This window comes from Athene noctua, chromosome 7 (assembly GCF_965140245.1).
Source record: "Athene noctua chromosome 7, bAthNoc1.hap1.1, whole genome shotgun sequence".
Lineage (NCBI taxonomy): Eukaryota > Metazoa > Chordata > Aves > Strigiformes > Strigidae > Athene > Athene noctua.
Genome location: NC_134043.1, coordinates 22,321,739 through 22,339,676, shown reverse-complemented (window position 1 = coordinate 22,339,676; position 17,938 = coordinate 22,321,739). Strand labels below are relative to the sequence as shown.

The 17,938-nt window shown below is 36.9% G+C and overlaps 1 protein-coding gene across 4 annotated transcripts in view; it reads left to right on the top strand.

Moving 5' to 3' along the window:
• LRP2 (LDL receptor related protein 2) overlaps positions 1-17,938 on the top strand; it is a 128,517-nt gene that overhangs the window by 11,611 nt on the left and 98,968 nt on the right. For all 4 annotated transcript variants that reach the window (XM_074910085.1, XM_074910083.1, XM_074910084.1 and 1 more), the window contains exons 2-4: positions 7,614-7,721; positions 9,856-9,978; positions 12,377-12,493. In XM_074910085.1, the coding sequence (XP_074766186.1) occupies positions 7,614-7,721; positions 9,856-9,978; positions 12,377-12,493 (348 nt within the window). The remainder of the gene's footprint in view (positions 1-7,613; positions 7,722-9,855; positions 9,979-12,376; positions 12,494-17,938) is intronic.

The window sequence follows — 17,938 nt, the reverse complement described above, 5'->3', positions numbered from 1 at the left end:
AGTTTTTTCTAAGAAGTCTGTATGTGCTTTATCAGAAAATGAGGAGCTTGTTCACTACATTATTAGTTCAGGCTTATACTTGAAAAAAAAAAATTGCATAGATTTGTTAAAAATTAGTTTATAAACGGCTTCTATTTTCATCAGGCTGGTTGCATTTGTTGCTTTTTCAATTAATAAAGCTAAAGTAAGGTAGAGAGGATGAGGATTATGAATATCTTTAACGTTGCTAGGAGGCCTTTACAGTGTCATTCCTTTGAACTTGATGTCTGCAGGAGACTTGAACCCTTTTTTCTTTGCAGGAAAGCTTTCCTGCTTAGTTTCAGTAGATTAAAATCCTGAATTTCTTTAATTCTTGGATTTATGTTGAGGCATTAGCAGGAATGAATCTGTAGTCCTTTTGTAACTGTATTAACTGAAAGCAAATAGTTTAACATAGAATACACTAATTTTAGGTATTTTTAAAAAAGATTTTGTGTATGAGCATTATTAAAATGAGATTTGATGCTTTAGTTTTAACGATGGTTTTAGTTGACAAGTGTCTGTATGTGTAAGAGCAAGCAGACACAATGCACAGACTATCATGTAGACTTTGCTGTCCACAGACTTCCTTTTTTTTTTAACTAGTTGGCAAGTGGCTTTGAAAGGGAAACGAAAAATGTGCTGTTGCTGAAGTGAAACATGGTATTTCTAAGTCCATACTGAATGATAAAATTTTCACTTTTATTCTTGAATTTTAAGGTGCTTTTTATTAAAAATCAGTGAGCAAAAATTTAAAATGTAGGTATTGGGTTCTATCTGACAGGCAAGACCCACTTATTACGGGTTGTGATACCCATCATTTCACTGAACTCAGAACATGGTTTACTCAAAATTTCCTCACCTGATATGGAATATCTAGCTCATTCATCTGAGATGGAAATAGACTCTTCATATCCAGGTAGGCTTACAGAAAGAAACAAATGAGGAAAGATTAAACTTCAGTTTCTCTTCTGTTTTCATTCCTCTCACCCTCCTGATATCAGTTCTATTTATAATCCTGTAATATATAAAGTTCCACATGTGAGTGGATTTTTAGGGAGAAGGTCTAGGAGTATCATCTGCTGTTTGGTGGAGCAAAAGCTATTTTATTATTGTCATCAATGGGTTTCTGCTAATTTTTGAGGAAGCTGTGCAACTGGGACTTGGGAAACAAATCACTTAGTCCAGTCAGTGTCAGTGGAGAATGAGATCTGTTGCTTCAAGTTCAGTCCTTTATAATTTTCACATTCCCCACCCTCCATAAAATAATCTGAAGTAATCTGTATGATTTGTGTACGAGAAAGTTTTCTAAAATGTCTGCATCTTTGCTTGGGGGCTAGGGAGTGCATAATAAAACAATCAAATTAAATAAACAACGGACTTCTGCATATGCATCACATGATGTTGTTGGCATTCAGAAGAATAAATGGACTCAAAACCAGAGTAGACATCTTTTGTGAAGAGTAGTGCACTGATCACTATTAAACACACCAGAGTTAGCGATGGAGTCTCTGGCAAGGAATCCTTCCAGCACTGCTTGGTAGAAGGTTGGACTCCCCTCCATAGGAAGGATCAAGGTGCCTTGTTTCATGTGCTGTCTAATAAATATACCAGCAAAACTGAGTGTGGCTTTCATGTACTGTAAATTCCTGGAGTGCTACTGGAAAAATATGCACTGGTGAAGGGAAGAACAGCACCGTTCGGCCTTTGCTTGTTGACATTGGGGCATCCAGGTGAGTTCAAGTGCCTGTCTTTATGCTGCAGGGTATCTAGGGCATGACCCTGCTTTTTGTTAAGTGTTCGTACAGTGCAAGGCACAAAGAGTCCTTGATCAACTGCCAAGTTATAATATGTAATTGGATGATAATTCAGTAATAGAAATCTTATACTTATCTATTAACATTGTAATAACTCTGTCTCTCTGGCACTGGAGCTCTTTGCTTCAGATTGTCCCCTGTCAACCTATCAATCTGTATCAGAGATCTTGCAGTCACGTGAAGTGGGTGCAGACTCACATTTGTACTGTCTTTTGTTGATATTGTCAGTTAAACTTATTGCTCTAATATAATCTGATTTAGAGACGCGGGTACAAAAGCTGTTCTTTGTTGCAAAGACTTGAAGACTGAAGATAAATCTTGCAGTGCTTTCTGTAATACCTATAAATGCTCATGTGGTCTGTGTTTTTTTTAATCTGAATAGATTGTATTAAATATAATGGAGTTTGCAGAGTGTAGAAAGGCTGAAAATTAAGTATTGTCTCAAGGTATATGAAATTTAGCATAATTTTATCAGACTATGTTTTAAAAAAGTCTTTGCTCATTTAACTATTATAATTACTAGCAGAATACTACTTTTCAGTATCCACAGGGCATTTTACAATAATAAGCAAAGTTTTTTTCATGAACTATGGATTTTACTTTTTTCTTCATTAGTGTGGGGGCACAGAGATGGAATTTCCAGAGGTTCAGCTTACTCTCCCTGAGCATTCCAAAACTCCAGGATGTTTGACATGGAATTAAACTAAGCAAAAACCTGAAATCAAAGTATATGGAGGGTGATTCTCCAGGATTCTTCTACCTGCAAGGCCACTGGAGTGGGCTGCTCTGTTTGGGGGCGGAATGGGAACAAAGAGTGCCCTTTGTTGGAAGGCAGAAAGGGAAAAAAGAGAGCTTGTCACTTTTCTTTTTGTAAAATTTATGTGGAAGAGGCTTATAATGTTTAGTTCATTTGCACTTATTTGTCGAAAAACTGTAGATGTATTAAAGGTGGAACTGTTTGTTGAAAAAATACTGCCTTGAAGAATGTTACTCTTAAATGCAACAAATCTGTTCAGAAAGATGATTCCTGAAGTGTAAAGTAATTGCAGCAGTGTAAATTTCATTTCTGAGTGGACTGCTTGAGAATGGTACAGTCTACCCTGGGCTTAATACATTCTTCATTACTTTAAATCTTTCATTCAAGCATAACTGTTAAAGAGGTGTTAGCAGTTCTCAATGGTACTGTGAGCATGAGGAAGAAAACGAATGAGGGGTTTTGGCCTATTCTGTATAGTCAGAATAGACAGTCATGGTGCCCTTAATCTGTGGATGACACATGATTTGTAGTCAAAGTTAGAAGTATGTGGGACCTTGAAGTTGAATGGGCAGGTAGAAGATGTATGAAAATAATTAGAAAAGACTAGAACTGTTCAGAGAGGAACTGAAAGGAGTCTAAAGTAATACAAAAGGTGACAGAGTAAGGCAGTATTAGTTTCCATTATAAGCCAAACATATTGTTCTAGTTTTAATACAAAAGGATTGAATTTAAGGTTTAATTCTCAGTCTAAGTATTTCTACACAAATATATTGGGGTGAATGAAGCACAGAAGAGACTGAGAGGGTGTAATGAACTGCCTTCCTATTGAAGACTGTAGCCCTGTAGGTTAAACCATTGTGCTGTGAAATGCCTGAAGCTATTAAGCTCTTTCTCTTCTGCTGGACTTCCATATGACTTAATGTGACATTGAGTAACAACCATTAGTGGTGTGAGGGTTGACTGCCATCCTGTAGTGGCAATGGAGTTTGTCTTTGGCAATGGTTTAGCTTAGGATACTTCATTCCTATGCATGCAACACTTGTTGGGCAAAACTTGTCTTGCGGAACATAAGGTAGTTGTATTGAATAGTGCTTGTATTGCATTATTTCCTTTGGTAAGAGATACAATTATTTTTAATAAATTAAAAGCAAAAAAAGGTATTTTCTTTGGTTAGCTTTTTGTTCAATCTTTGGTCTGACAAGATCACTATTATATTGCTTTATTCCAATGGAAAATAACTACCTGGCATAATCTTTGTGCAAGTAGCTTACCCAGAGCCAGTAATATTAGCCTTCTTGTTTTTACCTGAGCAAAATGTGAATCTTAAACATCCACTCTCTAAGAGAATCCCAGACACAAAGAACCATGGAAAGTCCAGTGACAAATTTAGCGTAAAGCCCAGAGATAGTAAGTATAGCAAGAAGTTTAGAAATAGTGCTTTGGGCTATATTTTTCCAGTGATACTTCTGATCTTTGGTTTGCATTTTTCAGTACTAGACTGGTTTATATTAAATATGATATATTTTTTCCTTGGTGTTTTCCTGTATATTGAGCAGTTGAAACAGATCTTATCTTTCAAAATGATTTTTAGTAACACCCAGAGATTCTTCTTTGTGTATGTTCTGGTGTGATTCATAAGATCTGCCATGCATTTTTTAGTCTGTATTTTAGTAGTGCTTTACTTACCATCAGAAGACTAAAACTGAATTATAGTAAAAGTAGAGCAACACCAAATATTGAATAATTTCTGAATGTTGAACTTTCAAAAGTCACTTAGATTCTTTTCTATTAGCAAATTTTAAGCATGACAATGAAGACTTAATTGTTTTACTGCTTGTTTTTAAACTTGGTGGTTATTTCCTCTAGGAATCCTTCTAACAGGATTCTCTTTGCCTGGAAGAGGTGTCTGGTTTTATCAGCATCTGTCAGAGTAAACCAGAATTTCTATGTAAATGAGATCATTAGTATTCATTTTTGGCAATGCCTGACTGATACATGAGCTGCCTTGCCATTTAAAAAAAAGAAAAAACCCTTATTGAGAGCAAAAGCTTCCATAAAATTACGAATGACTTCAGTGAATCGAGACTTCAAATAATGGCAATAAATAAGAAGATACCACGTGTTCTGACAGTCCCTGCTCTTGCTGAAACCCCATTGCTGCAGGCTCACATTGCATAGCATATACCAATGCAAATAGTCCTTTCGGACTCCATATGCTTCCTTTGTGGATTATTACTAGTCAGTGTGAGTAATGCCCGCAACATTTTAACTTAAATTAATACTGTTTAAAATGTAGAACTAAATTCATAGTAACTAAATCACAGTTCTTCAAATCTCGTAAGTTTCCAGCACTTGTTTTTATCAGAATATGTGCAGTTAAGTTTTGAGAAAATGGCTTCTGTAGTTGTCTATAGTAACAAACCTGGTTATTGCTGACATGCGTTTTTTTCTTTCATTCTGGGTATTTCTCCTGGGTATTCATAGCAGTAATTTTGTAATGTTGCATTTTTTCCCTGGTTACTTTCTTTATCAAGTTAGAATTTGTTTTGTTCACAGTTGAAACAAGCTTTTTACAACCTTGGTGAGAAGTTCCCTTGATACTGCAGATCACTTTTACTTCTTCCATATTACTTATTTTCAAAGATTGCCTTTTTAATGAACTAACATAATTATCTGCTATATCATTTTCTTTGTTCTAAAGATAATATAAAACAGTGATAAGTGAGCTATCAGCCTTTCATATTTTTTATAGGTGTTTCAGAGCTCTTTGCCTTCAGTTATAAGTAAGCATGGAGGATATAATTTGAAAAGCCTAATGCCATAATTAAATGAATTATAACACGTCTGCTGAAGAATTGTGTAAACGGATGTTGATACAGCATGTATGTAGATGTGAGCAACTTAAACTGTAATTCTGCAAAGTATTACAGAGTGTAGAGCTGTGTGATTTGCAAGTTTTCTGTTAATGTTCAGTTACTGTTTCTCATACCATATGAAGGCTGCTGTGTTTATAATGCTTTCTAAAAAGTTTATCAGTGTTATCTCCTCATTTTTATCACTATAAGGGTATGTTTAACTATACTAACTTAATACAAGATAGGCAAAATAAATTAGCAGTGTTGTACATAGTGCTTGAAAATTTTTTGGCTTATTATTTAGAAATAATATACAATTTTTTTCATATTGCTTGTTTATAAGCATCTGTTTCATTAGAAATTCTAATCATGAGGATGCAGCTTTAATTCTGTATTGTACATTATTTTTAAATGTCTATGAATATTCCAGTGGTTTTGAATAGCAATAATATACTAAATACATAAGAAGATTTAGTATTTGCTTTGCATAGTAATTCCAATTGATAAATGGTGGTTTATGTGTTGTGTTCATTAGAGCCTTAACTGCTAATCTCATATGGAAATGTTGCTTTGTAGGGCAAAATTCAGTGAGAGGGCCTGGGATTCCAGAGTGAACTTGTACATTCCTTCGGGGCATTTTTGCAAGGGAGGTTGTTGTGTTTTAAAGGTAGTTGATAAGAGACCTGCACCACCAACCCCAGACCTGCACCACCAACCACCATCATGCATTAGTCTATAGAAGGTATTTGGGTGAACATACTCCTGTACCACTCCGTACCACCATTTATCCAAGTGAAATTTTTGACCATTTGCAGGATACATTATAAATCAGGATGTCACTACCAGACAATCAGATTTGAACATTCCTTGCATAAAGTAGCTTGCCTATATCCCTTAGGAATACATCACTTAACTGTGTTTATGTGACAGTGTTGATATGCCTGGTTTTACATGAAAGTTAGGGTAGCGTGTTATTTATGTCATCATGAATTCAAAAAGTAGGTGGTTGTGCTTTATGTATACTTGAGGTTATCTTCTCTGAACAAATCACTCAGAATAATTGAAAGATGTAGTTTTATCATATGGCTATTAATTAAATCAGGAAACAGGATTTTTTTTCTTCAGAGTTGGGCTTTGCTACTACCTCATTTTTTTCAGTATTCCCTTCTCTGAGGTGCTGACAACAGATTAACATGAAACAGAGCTCTGTCGAACCTAATTATGTTATAGCTCATTGTTTTGGGGACCTATAAAACTGTTCACTCCCTTTTTATGAGGCTGTAGTCGCAAAGAAAGGCCATAAACAGCAGTGCATTTTCTCTTTCCTATGGGACTGGAGATTTCATTAGTCAATTCTAATAAAGGCCCGATCCAGCTGCATTTACACCTGGGAATGAATGCTTCTTTATCTTAATCCTCAGTAGGTCAAGCAGGAGGGTATGACAGCAGGATAGCTTTTGATCAGTCATAAATGTCTGAAAGCTTAATTTCTTTTAAAATTATTTGCTATTCAAATGTTGACTGAAAACATGCTTTCCTGTACTTCAGAGGAAAGAGTTTAAATATTAGGCCATTATTAAAAAACAAAACTGAGGTCTTTCTATACTTTTAAGCAGTCACTGCTGAAACAAGTTTTCCACATCAACTAAAGGGATGATGATGATGATTGCTATTATTATTTTATTATTTTAAATCCTCAGATACTCTGGGGAGGACTAATGTTTAGCATGTTTAGCCCTTAGAAATAATGTGGAAAATGAGGCCCTACCTTTATTTAAGTCTATACTGCTTCTGAATTTAAGATTGATATATTCCTGCTAAATAGGTTTCTGTAATGTAGGTCCTCCTCTGAGACTTGTTTGGGTTCTTTTTCTTTTTGTTTGTTTGTTTGTATAATACACAAATATTAAAATTGTGGAAATTTTCCAGCACTTTAGTTGGGAAATGTCCTGTAAGATGTAGAGGTGGTTCTTTTCTTTTTTTGTTTAACTGATTGTAGAGATCTTTTATATATATTCTTATTTATATTTTTGTATTATCGTAATGTTATTTTCTCTCCTTTCCATGCTGTAATGTGATGGATAGATCACAGTTGTTTGATAGTGAAGCACTCTACTTTTTATGTACTGGTACTACTATCCTGCTTGTTACTCTGCTTTACCACAGGATGTGAGAGGGGGCAGTTCCGCTGTGGAAATGGTCGCTGTATTCCTGCAGATTGGAGGTGTGATGGGGCTAGAGACTGCTCAGATGATACAGATGAAGCTGGTTGTCGTAAGTGAAACTTTTTTGTAATATAAGAAATACTGAGATCCCAATGTGCTCAACTGTACCTGTGGTACAAGAATGAAATAGGAGAAAACTCTTATTTGTCTTGAGATGACTGTGGAATCTGCTTAAGAATCACATTTCTTGAGTCCCTTGGCTTTGGTAGTCAGAAAATCAAGTAGTGCTCAACTTGTAACACGACCTAGCCTTCTCTGAAAAATCTGAGTGTCCAGTCATGCCATTTCATGATGACATTTCATTTGATGGCTCGTGTTCTAAGTAGATATAGAAATGTATTGTATTCTATTATTGCAGTAATACTGAATATTGGATGTACACCACCAACATCACTTGAGCTCCCAGTCTTTGGATCTTTCAAGCCCTAGACTACAAGCTGTACCTAGTGCACCTTAAGTAGAGTCTTGGTTAGTTGTCTAGAGTTGGTCATGTTCTCAGCACCAGCAGCTCAGGGACAAGTTGCATTCAGATGGGCTGTAATACCCATGCGCAAAGATTCTCTCAAGCTGAATGTTAAAAAGTTGTGAAAATTAAGAAATTTATTCCACAATCTGTTTTCAGGAACTCACCCTCATTTTACCTTACTGGTTCTAGTGTTCTTCGAGGTCTTGCAGGCTGGTGCAGTTATCAGCCCGCTTACAGGTTATGCCAGTTTTTACCCTTGGCTGATGGGGAGTGATAAAGACTAATTTATGTTGGTGGTTTTCACACTGGATTGTTTCTTTGCTGCTTGACCCATATAATAATTGGAGGTCATTCTCACAGCTTGGCAGTCTGATTTGTTGATTAGCACTTTAGTTAGCTCCAAAACCTAGTGCAGTTCTGGATGAAGAATGCCTTAAACAGGCAAAACAAAATGGTGTTGTCCTATAGCTTTCTATTTCAGCTCAGATCTGAACTGCAGCTGGAAAGAAGTAGTTGGGTTTTGAACCAGGAGTGGGTAAAATTCACGTTGACTTTGTGAAAGATTGAAAAAGCCCCCTGACACTTACTACAATCGTCATAGCTATAAGCATGAAGTTGAGTTGTTCTCATTTTCATACGTGTGATGAATTAGGAAGATGAAGACTAAACTTTCAGGTTTTTTCAGTTAATTGTGCTTTTCAAAACAGTGTGTTAATGTGCTATAAGTAGTGGGGCACATAAGCGTCTAGGAACATAGCTTTAAACTGTTTAAAACTGGCCTAAGGTTAAATTCATATTGCAAGATTATTCTTTGGTTCTTAAAACAAGGATCGAAAAAAGTATGCATGAAGTGCAGTCTGTAGTATATGATCAGTTTTATCCCTCTAATTAACTGTAATGTAATTTTGTACTTCTCAACTGTAAATCTACAGTGATTTAATTTTCTCCCTTGATGCTTTGTTTACATTGGTAGATGTTCTTGCCTATCATCCCATGAACAGAAAGTGTTTCTGGTTGACTTTGCAGTGCTGCAAAAACATGAATCTCAGAAAAAAATATGGTTAAGACTAGAGTCCTGTCTACTGGACTGTGCTGTGCTAGTTATTCTTCCCAGGAGTATTAACTAGGGATGGAGTAAGCTGTAACAGAGTTTCAAACATTTACTTTGATCTTTCTTTCTAATAACTCCCTGTTGTTTGGCTATTTGAAAAGCACAGAGCGGAGCTGGGACAACAGATTCAGGCCTGACCTTCACTTTCACCTCACAGATTCACAGAGAAAAATCATGAGCTTCTTTTGAAAGACCTTCCTTCCAGGGTTAGAGCACCTGAGGTGGAGTGAGAGCATTTGAACAGACCCCTGTGAGATTAGGCAAGCTAGCATGACTCCATATATAAGTGAAAAAGAGGCTCTGCCAGAGGGCAGTTAAGAGCCTTAAGCTTTTACTGTGACCTGTCCTCCAGGGGAGAATAAAATCTGAAGAGTCATATGCAGGAGTTCTCTAAACTAAATTTTGCCTTTGAGCGTCCTTCTGCTGGTCCACTTTCCCCTCCCTGCTCCGTCCATTTCTTTTGGTTTGGCAAATGCTCCATGTGTTCAGTGGAAGTTACAGTCAATCAACACTTGAAACTTAAGTCTTCTTTTCCCTTGTTGTTTTATTTGAAAGTGCTTTCCCAGATGTCTATGAAATAACAATTGTTTTCATTGCTTACACTAGCACAACCTAGTTGTGAGGGAAATCAGTTTCAGTGTCAGACTGATGGTGAATGTATCCCGCAGTCATGGGTTTGTGATGATGAGGAAGACTGTGAAGATGGCTCAGATGAGCATCAACAATGTCGTGAGTATTTAAGTTTTGATATAACACCAACTTTGTGAAATAATGTAATTCACATAGCCACATATTGAGAACATACAGAAACAAGCCTGCTTAAGTACAGCTTTTACCAGAAGAGTGTCTCTAAAGTAGTTTCTAGAAATGATCTGAAAGCTGAAATAGATAAAAGTACAGAAAAGATGTCCAAAAAGCCATCTCCAGGTCTTGAAATTTGAAAATTACTGATGTTTCAGTTAATTAAAAAGAGAAAAAAGGAGAAAAATATACGGTGCATATTAGTTTTATAATTGATACGAAATTTAGTAGTTCCAAAAATAGTGAAATATATATGTATTACTCTGATGCTCAAACACTGTCTCAGTCACAGAAGCAGCTGCTTTATTCATTGCATAAGAAAATTCACACTTGCGTCTCAGGATTATATATTAAAGAAATCAATTTTTTTCTAGAAAATTTTATGTATATAAAAAAGGAGGAATTATCAGTCAGTTGAAGTAAACTAGATTGCTACAGATTCTTATACTATCTTCATCGATGTTATTTAATGTCATTATTATTTAAAATGACCAGAGTTGTTCTTTCTCATATTCATATAGGAGGAATACCAAAAGTCCGGGTATGGGATGAAAGTCTAGTCTTTCATTATCATTTGGACAGCTTAAACTTACCACATAATTCCTATTAGTATTTCACTTTAATATGCTAAACAGTGTATTAATCATGTTTGGATTGCTGTTTTAAACTAAAGTGTTTAATGTTCTCTGTATATTTTAGAGCAAAGAAATAATTCAGCAGCCTAACTGCTGTAGCCATAGCTTCTTTCTTTTTTCAGTATTGATGGCAAGATAAATACGGATAAAATACATTACTCTGATTGTCATATTTCATGAATAAACAGTTTAAGGGCTACATACAGTTAAGTATGTGCCGAACAGAGATGGTTATCACACCAAAATTACATTCTCTGCATTATTGCATAGGATGGGAAGAACACGTGCTGCAGTGTTCTGAAGAACCAATTTCTTGCTATTTCTAATCTTAGAAGTGATGAGGATAAGATTTCTTTTCTTTTTGATTCTAAGTATAATTTTTGGATAACTTTTTAAACTGAACAGTTCTGGAACTACTTACTAACCCCCTTGATTCTGGAGAAGTTCACGGGTTTAAGTTTTGGAATGATTTTGCTCACAGACTTGGTTTGTACTTTTGTATCTTGTTACTTGTTCTGACTGAGGATGGAAAAATTGGAACTAAGGTTAACTGCCTTCTTGCTCCTCTCTTCCTCTGAGAAAGCGTCAACACAACTGCTGGTTATGTTTTGTCTAAGGAATCTGTAGATACAAAATGCAAAATGAACAACAGTTCTGAGTTGACTTTTGAACTGGTCACTGTAATGTTGTTCTCCATGTACTGGTTAATCATGAGTGTTAGTAACTATGCAGTGGCATTGTGCTGCTGTTTGTTTTTGAGCCACCTCCCAGCATTTGTCCTTATTCTCCTAAAGGGACTTTTTATCTCTGTGCTTGGGAGTCCTGGAGGAGATTTTTCTTCTTGAAATGTTAAAAATTTTTCCTGAGAAAAATGGCTGACAGCTCTGAAAGTCACACATGCAGAATTAAAACAAATTTGTTTTACTTTACTGTCATGCTCTTGTTTTTTCTCATGACATTAGTATCCCAGTAGCTGATCTTACTTTGGGAACACTGCTGCCAGAAGAAGGAATAGAGAGCTCCTGTAAAGCAGCAGACCTGATGCCGGTGTACAGACTGGAATGGTGTTGAGATGTAGCATGAGTTTGAAAGAAATAAATGTGCGGGTGGCACAAGGAAAGAAAAGAAGAACAGGGAGCTTTAGCTGTAGTGGAAACAAGTGGAATTGCAGAGTTTTATGTGGTTCCTTTTCACTGACACAGCTGTCATGAGAAGAGAGATAATAATTCTTGATCCTCTGTTAGTTATGAATGTCAGATATTCCTGACTGTATTAGAAAGGAGTGCCTTACCTCCAGGTCTGCTGTGTTTACACTGTGGCATGCTAGTTGACCAAATAACTTGGTTACTGACAGATTTTGGCCCAGTAAACAAAATAATAAAGAAAACTTTAAAATGGTGAGAACTGGTAATTTAATCTTTTAGGCAGAACAATTAAAGGAAGATAAGTTTTAACCCAGAGGTCAACCCCTTCAGTGGAGAGAAGCAATGACCTTGCAGGCTACAGAAGGCCTTATAGAGCTATGTTGTCTGCCATATGCTTGTCATGTGTCCTTTAATCTCATGGAGTACACAAAGATACAGGGGGAGAAATATTTGTGAGAAGGATGGAGTAGTTAAGAGGAAAAATATTTTTCCACATAAAAAATCTGGTTTGATGGAAAAGACTGATTGAGTGTCTGTTTCTTGCAGCGGGAAGGACATGCTCAAGTCAGCAGTTCACATGTTCGAACGGACAATGTATCCCGAGTGCGTACTGGTGTGATCGAGTAAAGGACTGCACTGATGGAACAGATGAAAGAGTCTGCCGTGAGTCTTAACTCCTAGCACTAGATCTGGTTTCATCTCCTCTCTCTGTGGCTTTTTAATAAATTTGTAAGATTAAAGGGCTTGTTGATGGAAAGGATGACCACAATATGCTTCTTGTTACAAGAGTTTAATTTCAGATTCTTTTGTGTATTAGAGCTGATGTTCTCATACAGATCCATTATTGTAGAACTCAAATACAGACTGCTGCCATAGGATCTGGGCTTCTTGTTTGTCATTGTCTGAAATATAATTAATATTGCATTGGAAAAAGTTAAACCACATTTAAATGGCTTAAAGCCTTGGGAGGCTCAGAGCTAACTTTGCCAAATTTTTTTATATTCATTTTGCATACTCCTTATGGAATCAGTGGTAACTATAACCTGAAGAAAAGCAGAATTTGACCCCAAATCACTTCTTTGAGGGACTTTGACCCTTCCAAAAGCATTTGTATTCTAGACTGCAGTTTCCTATAGAGATAAAGTGGCATTGGGTCATATTGTATTTAGATAAGCTGTTTATAGTGTGCCAAAAAAACACAGATGGACAAGTAGGTTTTTTTTGTCTAACTTCCCCAGAGTTGAGGCTGCCTGCCTGGCTTGTGACAGCTCCCTACGTCCTGGCCTAGGTTGAATACTGATGGAAGGACAGCTGGCCACAGAATAGATGCCACGTTGTTCAGGTTTTTTTGCCAAAAACCTACACAACAGTGTGTAACAGCAATTCTGTTCATTGTTAGTATTAAGGAAAAGCTTTACACATGTGGTGAATGACTTGTAACATATGAGCTGCTATTCTAGCTGTTAGAACTTAGTGTACCTTTGGGAAAAAGAGATAACTGTAAACATTGCTTAGACCTAACCCTGGGGTGGGAGGTGGAGGAAGAGGCTGGGATGCTAAGGAATGGATAAAGAAGCAAGAAATAAAATGTTGTTAATGGCTGCACATAGAGGAAAACAGGGCATATGCATATGCTGTGTAAAGGAAAACCAGCGTATTACATGGTCAGCCAACTGCTAGTGCATTTTATCCCTGACTCATGTACACTCTGTAGAATGAAAGGTGATTTAGAACTATATGGTACTCTGGAATAAAAGGTTGCTGAAACAGCCGGCTTGGAACTTTTCCATGTGGTAGACCCACAGCCAATTCTGAAATCACCAACACAAGTGGCTGAAAGCCAGGATCCAGAGTACCTCATATCATTGCTGGAAGAATATCTTCTGTATCTTGGTGTTTTTTCTCTTAAAAGTTTAGAGGAATTAAAAAGAGATTGGTAACAATTTAGCAAATCATGACACATTAAAACAAAATCCTGAAGAAAATATATTTGTTTAAAAAATGCATTATCCGTGAGTTAAAAAAGAGGAACTGCTCAGGATCTCTGAGAAATCTGAGTAGTCATTGAATACAGTGTGAAATAGTCTGATGAAATGGTGTGATAGTTATAATGCAGTAAATCTGGCGGACTGGGAGCAGAGTCCTAAAGACAATACTCAATTCTTTCTTCAGGCTAGAAGCTGCCATGATGTTTGAAAATAGAAGTGCACATTTTATTTCATGTTTAACATTCTCAACTAAGTAAATTAAAAAGGCAGTTTAGAAAGGGGCCTCTAAATACCTTAACAGTAGCGCTCTACTGCTGTGTGGGAAACCCAGTCATTGCTGCATCAGCCAGTAGGCCCCATAACTGTTGTGAAGGCAGCGTATTTAGCCCCAGGGAGAGGGACTGTCTCACATCATTCAACAACCTCTACTCTGATTTATTAGAATATGTGCTGACAGTCCCTCTAAGACAGAAGAATGACTGTGACTTGGAACATTGGAAGTAGGAGTGTTGCACTAGTTTAAAGAAATGCAGTGGTGCTGAAGACAAGAGAATCAAGAATGTAATGACAAGACCCTTCCAGAAAGACAGATTAATTTTATTGCCTCTGTCTTTGCAAGGACTGGAATTTTAAACAGAAGCCATAAGATAAAATGAACAATTTGGTGATACAATAGGGATTAGTGTGTTAGATTTTACTGTTTTGAAGCAGATTCTAATACTTGCCTTGGATGTTAATTTTTCCCACTCTTTCATACATTTTCTTTTACACACTATCTGATATTAACAAATGTAAGAGGAATATCACTATTTTGGCCTTTTCCTTTGTCATTACTTTTCCTTTATTTAATCTACACTAAAAGATTTAATAATAAAACCCTAAACATCCATGAACAACGAAAGAAAAGAGCTATTTAGAATTGTTTCTGTTATTTCATGGCTCATAAAAATGCAAACTTATCATGTCCGTTTACTTATGCCTTGCACTCACTGATCTGTCTGCAAGCAGATTTAGATTGTAAAGAAGATAAAGTTTTGTTGCTGAATAAGTTACATTATTTAAGAAACTAGTCAAATGCAAAATGTCACCAATATGACGTAACTCAGTAATTAAACATGTAAAAAAATAGAACAAAGGAATTCAAAGCTTTAGTCCATTTTACTGCTAATGGGATTAACAGCAAGGGAAAACTACCCATGCAGAGACTAAGATAAACATCAGAACAATGTTTCAGCTACAGGTCATGTAATTAGTGCACTGAAGCTGTTTTAATTTCCTAAAATGGTGGGGTTTTATTTTCTTTAAATATATATCAGATTGTTTTTCCAGTTTTTTTAGGTCGGCAGATAGAAAATACTTTAATTTTAATTTAATTATTTATTTATTAAGTAAATGAATTGTAATTATTTTAATTTAATTCTACATTTTAGTAATGTAGAATGAAATGGCAGACTATCTGAGGTAGCAAACACTTTTTGGGAGTAGGCAGCCGATACCAGTGTCATTTTTCTGTGTTACATGCTTTGTTTCTTTCAGTTAAAGGTAGAATTCTCTCCTGCCTTGGCTTCTTAGTTGAAAAATTAAAGACCCAGCCATGTCCATTTTGCTTTGCTGTGACTGACAAAATAACTTTCCTAGATACAGCTCTGGCAGCTGAGCACTGCACTAAGGCCATGAGGGAGAAAGGGGAAGTATTTTAAAGATGTCTTGTTTGAGGCTGATAGACTGAGTGCAGGCTCAGAAACTCTGGATTTTTGATTCTAATTTTGATGTTGAGTTGCTGCAATGGATGAACTGCCTAACCTGTGAATTCCTGCCTCTTGTTTGCTACACTAAATAGCCGTTGTGGTCAGGAAGTGGGCAACCAGGTCTAGGATGAATTTGTGGAGATCAGGGTGAAAGTGAACAAAGATCAAAACTGAAGTGATCGTAAGGGATGTAGTCCAAGAAGGAAGAAAATGACCGTGGTTAGAGGCTTGATGTTGGACAATTCTTGATGTTGGACAATTCACATGTAACAGCTGTAGGACAAGGCAGAAGTTCAGGCTGAAGGAAATATCTCCACCAGGGAGAGTTTCGGACAGGGAAGAAGCAAAACTGGAACAAAGTAAGGAAGGCAGCCAAAGACTAGAGTGGCAGGGATCAAAATCAGGAATTAAGGCCGGGAGTAAGGGTCTGGTCAGTCTGCCAGCTCTCGAAGCATCTCAGCTGTGAACACTATCTGATATCCTGTAGCTCATAGGACTCTTGGACTTGGGGTAAATCCTCCTCCTGGTGTCTCTGATAGGCTATGAGCTGTCTGGGCAATGATTTGCCCACTGTGAGATGGTGACTCATGGCAGTTTATTTTGTAAAATGTTTTGAAAAGTAGCTGCAATAAAAGAATGACACTTGGAAGTAGGAAATAATCCCTTTTTTTCCTTTCTCCTCCTTGTAACATGGGTTAGGGTTACAGAAGGTTACAATTCCTGACTGTGTGACAGAAATCAGTGTCTCCTGAATCAAGTACCGGTTGCAACTGTTTCCTGTTACTGGTTTTGTATGGATGTCTTCCCAGCTTGCAGAATAAAAGTGTTTAGCAGAGAGCAAAATGTAGGTTTAGCAATTCCTGTGACATAGCTTTCAAGCATCTTCCACGTGTGTACATTGAAACATGCCATTTAAATGTGTTTGCAACTGTTGCCCCAAAATAGTTTGTCGGTTACAAGGAAACAAATGACATCTGTAATTTGTGCTGGCTTTTGCCAGTTGTTTATATTTTGCAACCCAAGTGCTGGCATATCATGGGGAGACAGATTGTGGAGAAGTATTTTGGCTAAGAAAGAGATGCCTGAGAGGAACCAGAGAGAAAGAAGATCTCCCTTTCTTCCTGAGCACTGGAATGAATGTAGCTAGACTTCCCTCTGGTTTTCACAAAGCTTGTATTATCTTCTGAGAATTGTGATCACTAGGAAAAGATCTCTTCAGTTTTCTGTAATTAGCCAGAAGTTCTTGGGAGGAAAAGATAAAGGAAACAATGTTCATGTTGGAGGCTCTTCACAATTAAGAGCAGGGTGAAAGAAAGCAGTGTTTATATTCTTCTGTCCCTTCACTCTTCTCTCTTAATCCCGTGTTCAGTTTTATACTATCTTCTTTCACTCTCTCCTCTGTACAGCTGTATTTTCAGGCATCCTTAGATGCAAACTACCTACCTTGTTGTCCTTTAACTCAGAACTTTATCCTTCCTTTTTAGCTCTTTCTAATCCATCTGTCACTGATCTAGAAAAAAACCCAACATGTCCATGTCCTGGGAAAAGAAACCTTCCTTTGGTTTTTATATAGCTACAGGTCACTCACAGAGGACTGACACTTCTTCCATGTGCCCCCTAGAATAGAGACAGTGTGATCAGCTGCTCTGATCAGTATCAGTTCTTGCATAGCTGTGCGTTTTTTAAAAATAACCAGACGTGTTGCTCTGGGATCAGGTGCATACAGAGAAATCTTTGTTAAAAAAAAGAAAAAAGTCAAATAAAAGCTAGGAAGCATTTACTGTGCAAGCCCCAAATGCGGTGACTTATGTAAGACCTTCCCACTTAAATTCAAAATGTCATGATGCTCACTTTTCAGACTTTTTGCTGGAGAGCTTTTCATTAAGCTAGACTCTATAGGTCTTCATTCCTACCCTCCCCACTGTCAAGGTCCAGATTATTTTTTTTCTATCCATAACTTTCCATTTAGTGATAGGGAGTAGAACTCAGCTCACTCATTGCTAATGTTTCCTAAATTTTGGAGAGAAAGAGAGTTTAAAGTTCTGTTTTTTCACAACTGCAAGGACAGGCACTCCTCCATTTTCAGATGTCCTAGTATTGTTAAGAAGTTATGTTTTGGCTTCCTTCATTCCCTCAACATTGACAGTCCACCAGAAACACAATGCTATAGGTGCATCTTCTGTAAAATTTTCACAGGGGTCATAGCTAGAAGCTGTTGGAACGTGTAGCTCAGTGGCTGGCCCTCAGAGAAGCCAGTATTTCTTTCTTGATTCTTGTATCTTTGCTATTTCTCCTCCCATGAAAGTGCAGATGGCTATCCCAGCTAGTATGCAACTGTCCTGATGGCACAGATGCTTCTGAACCCTGCAGTG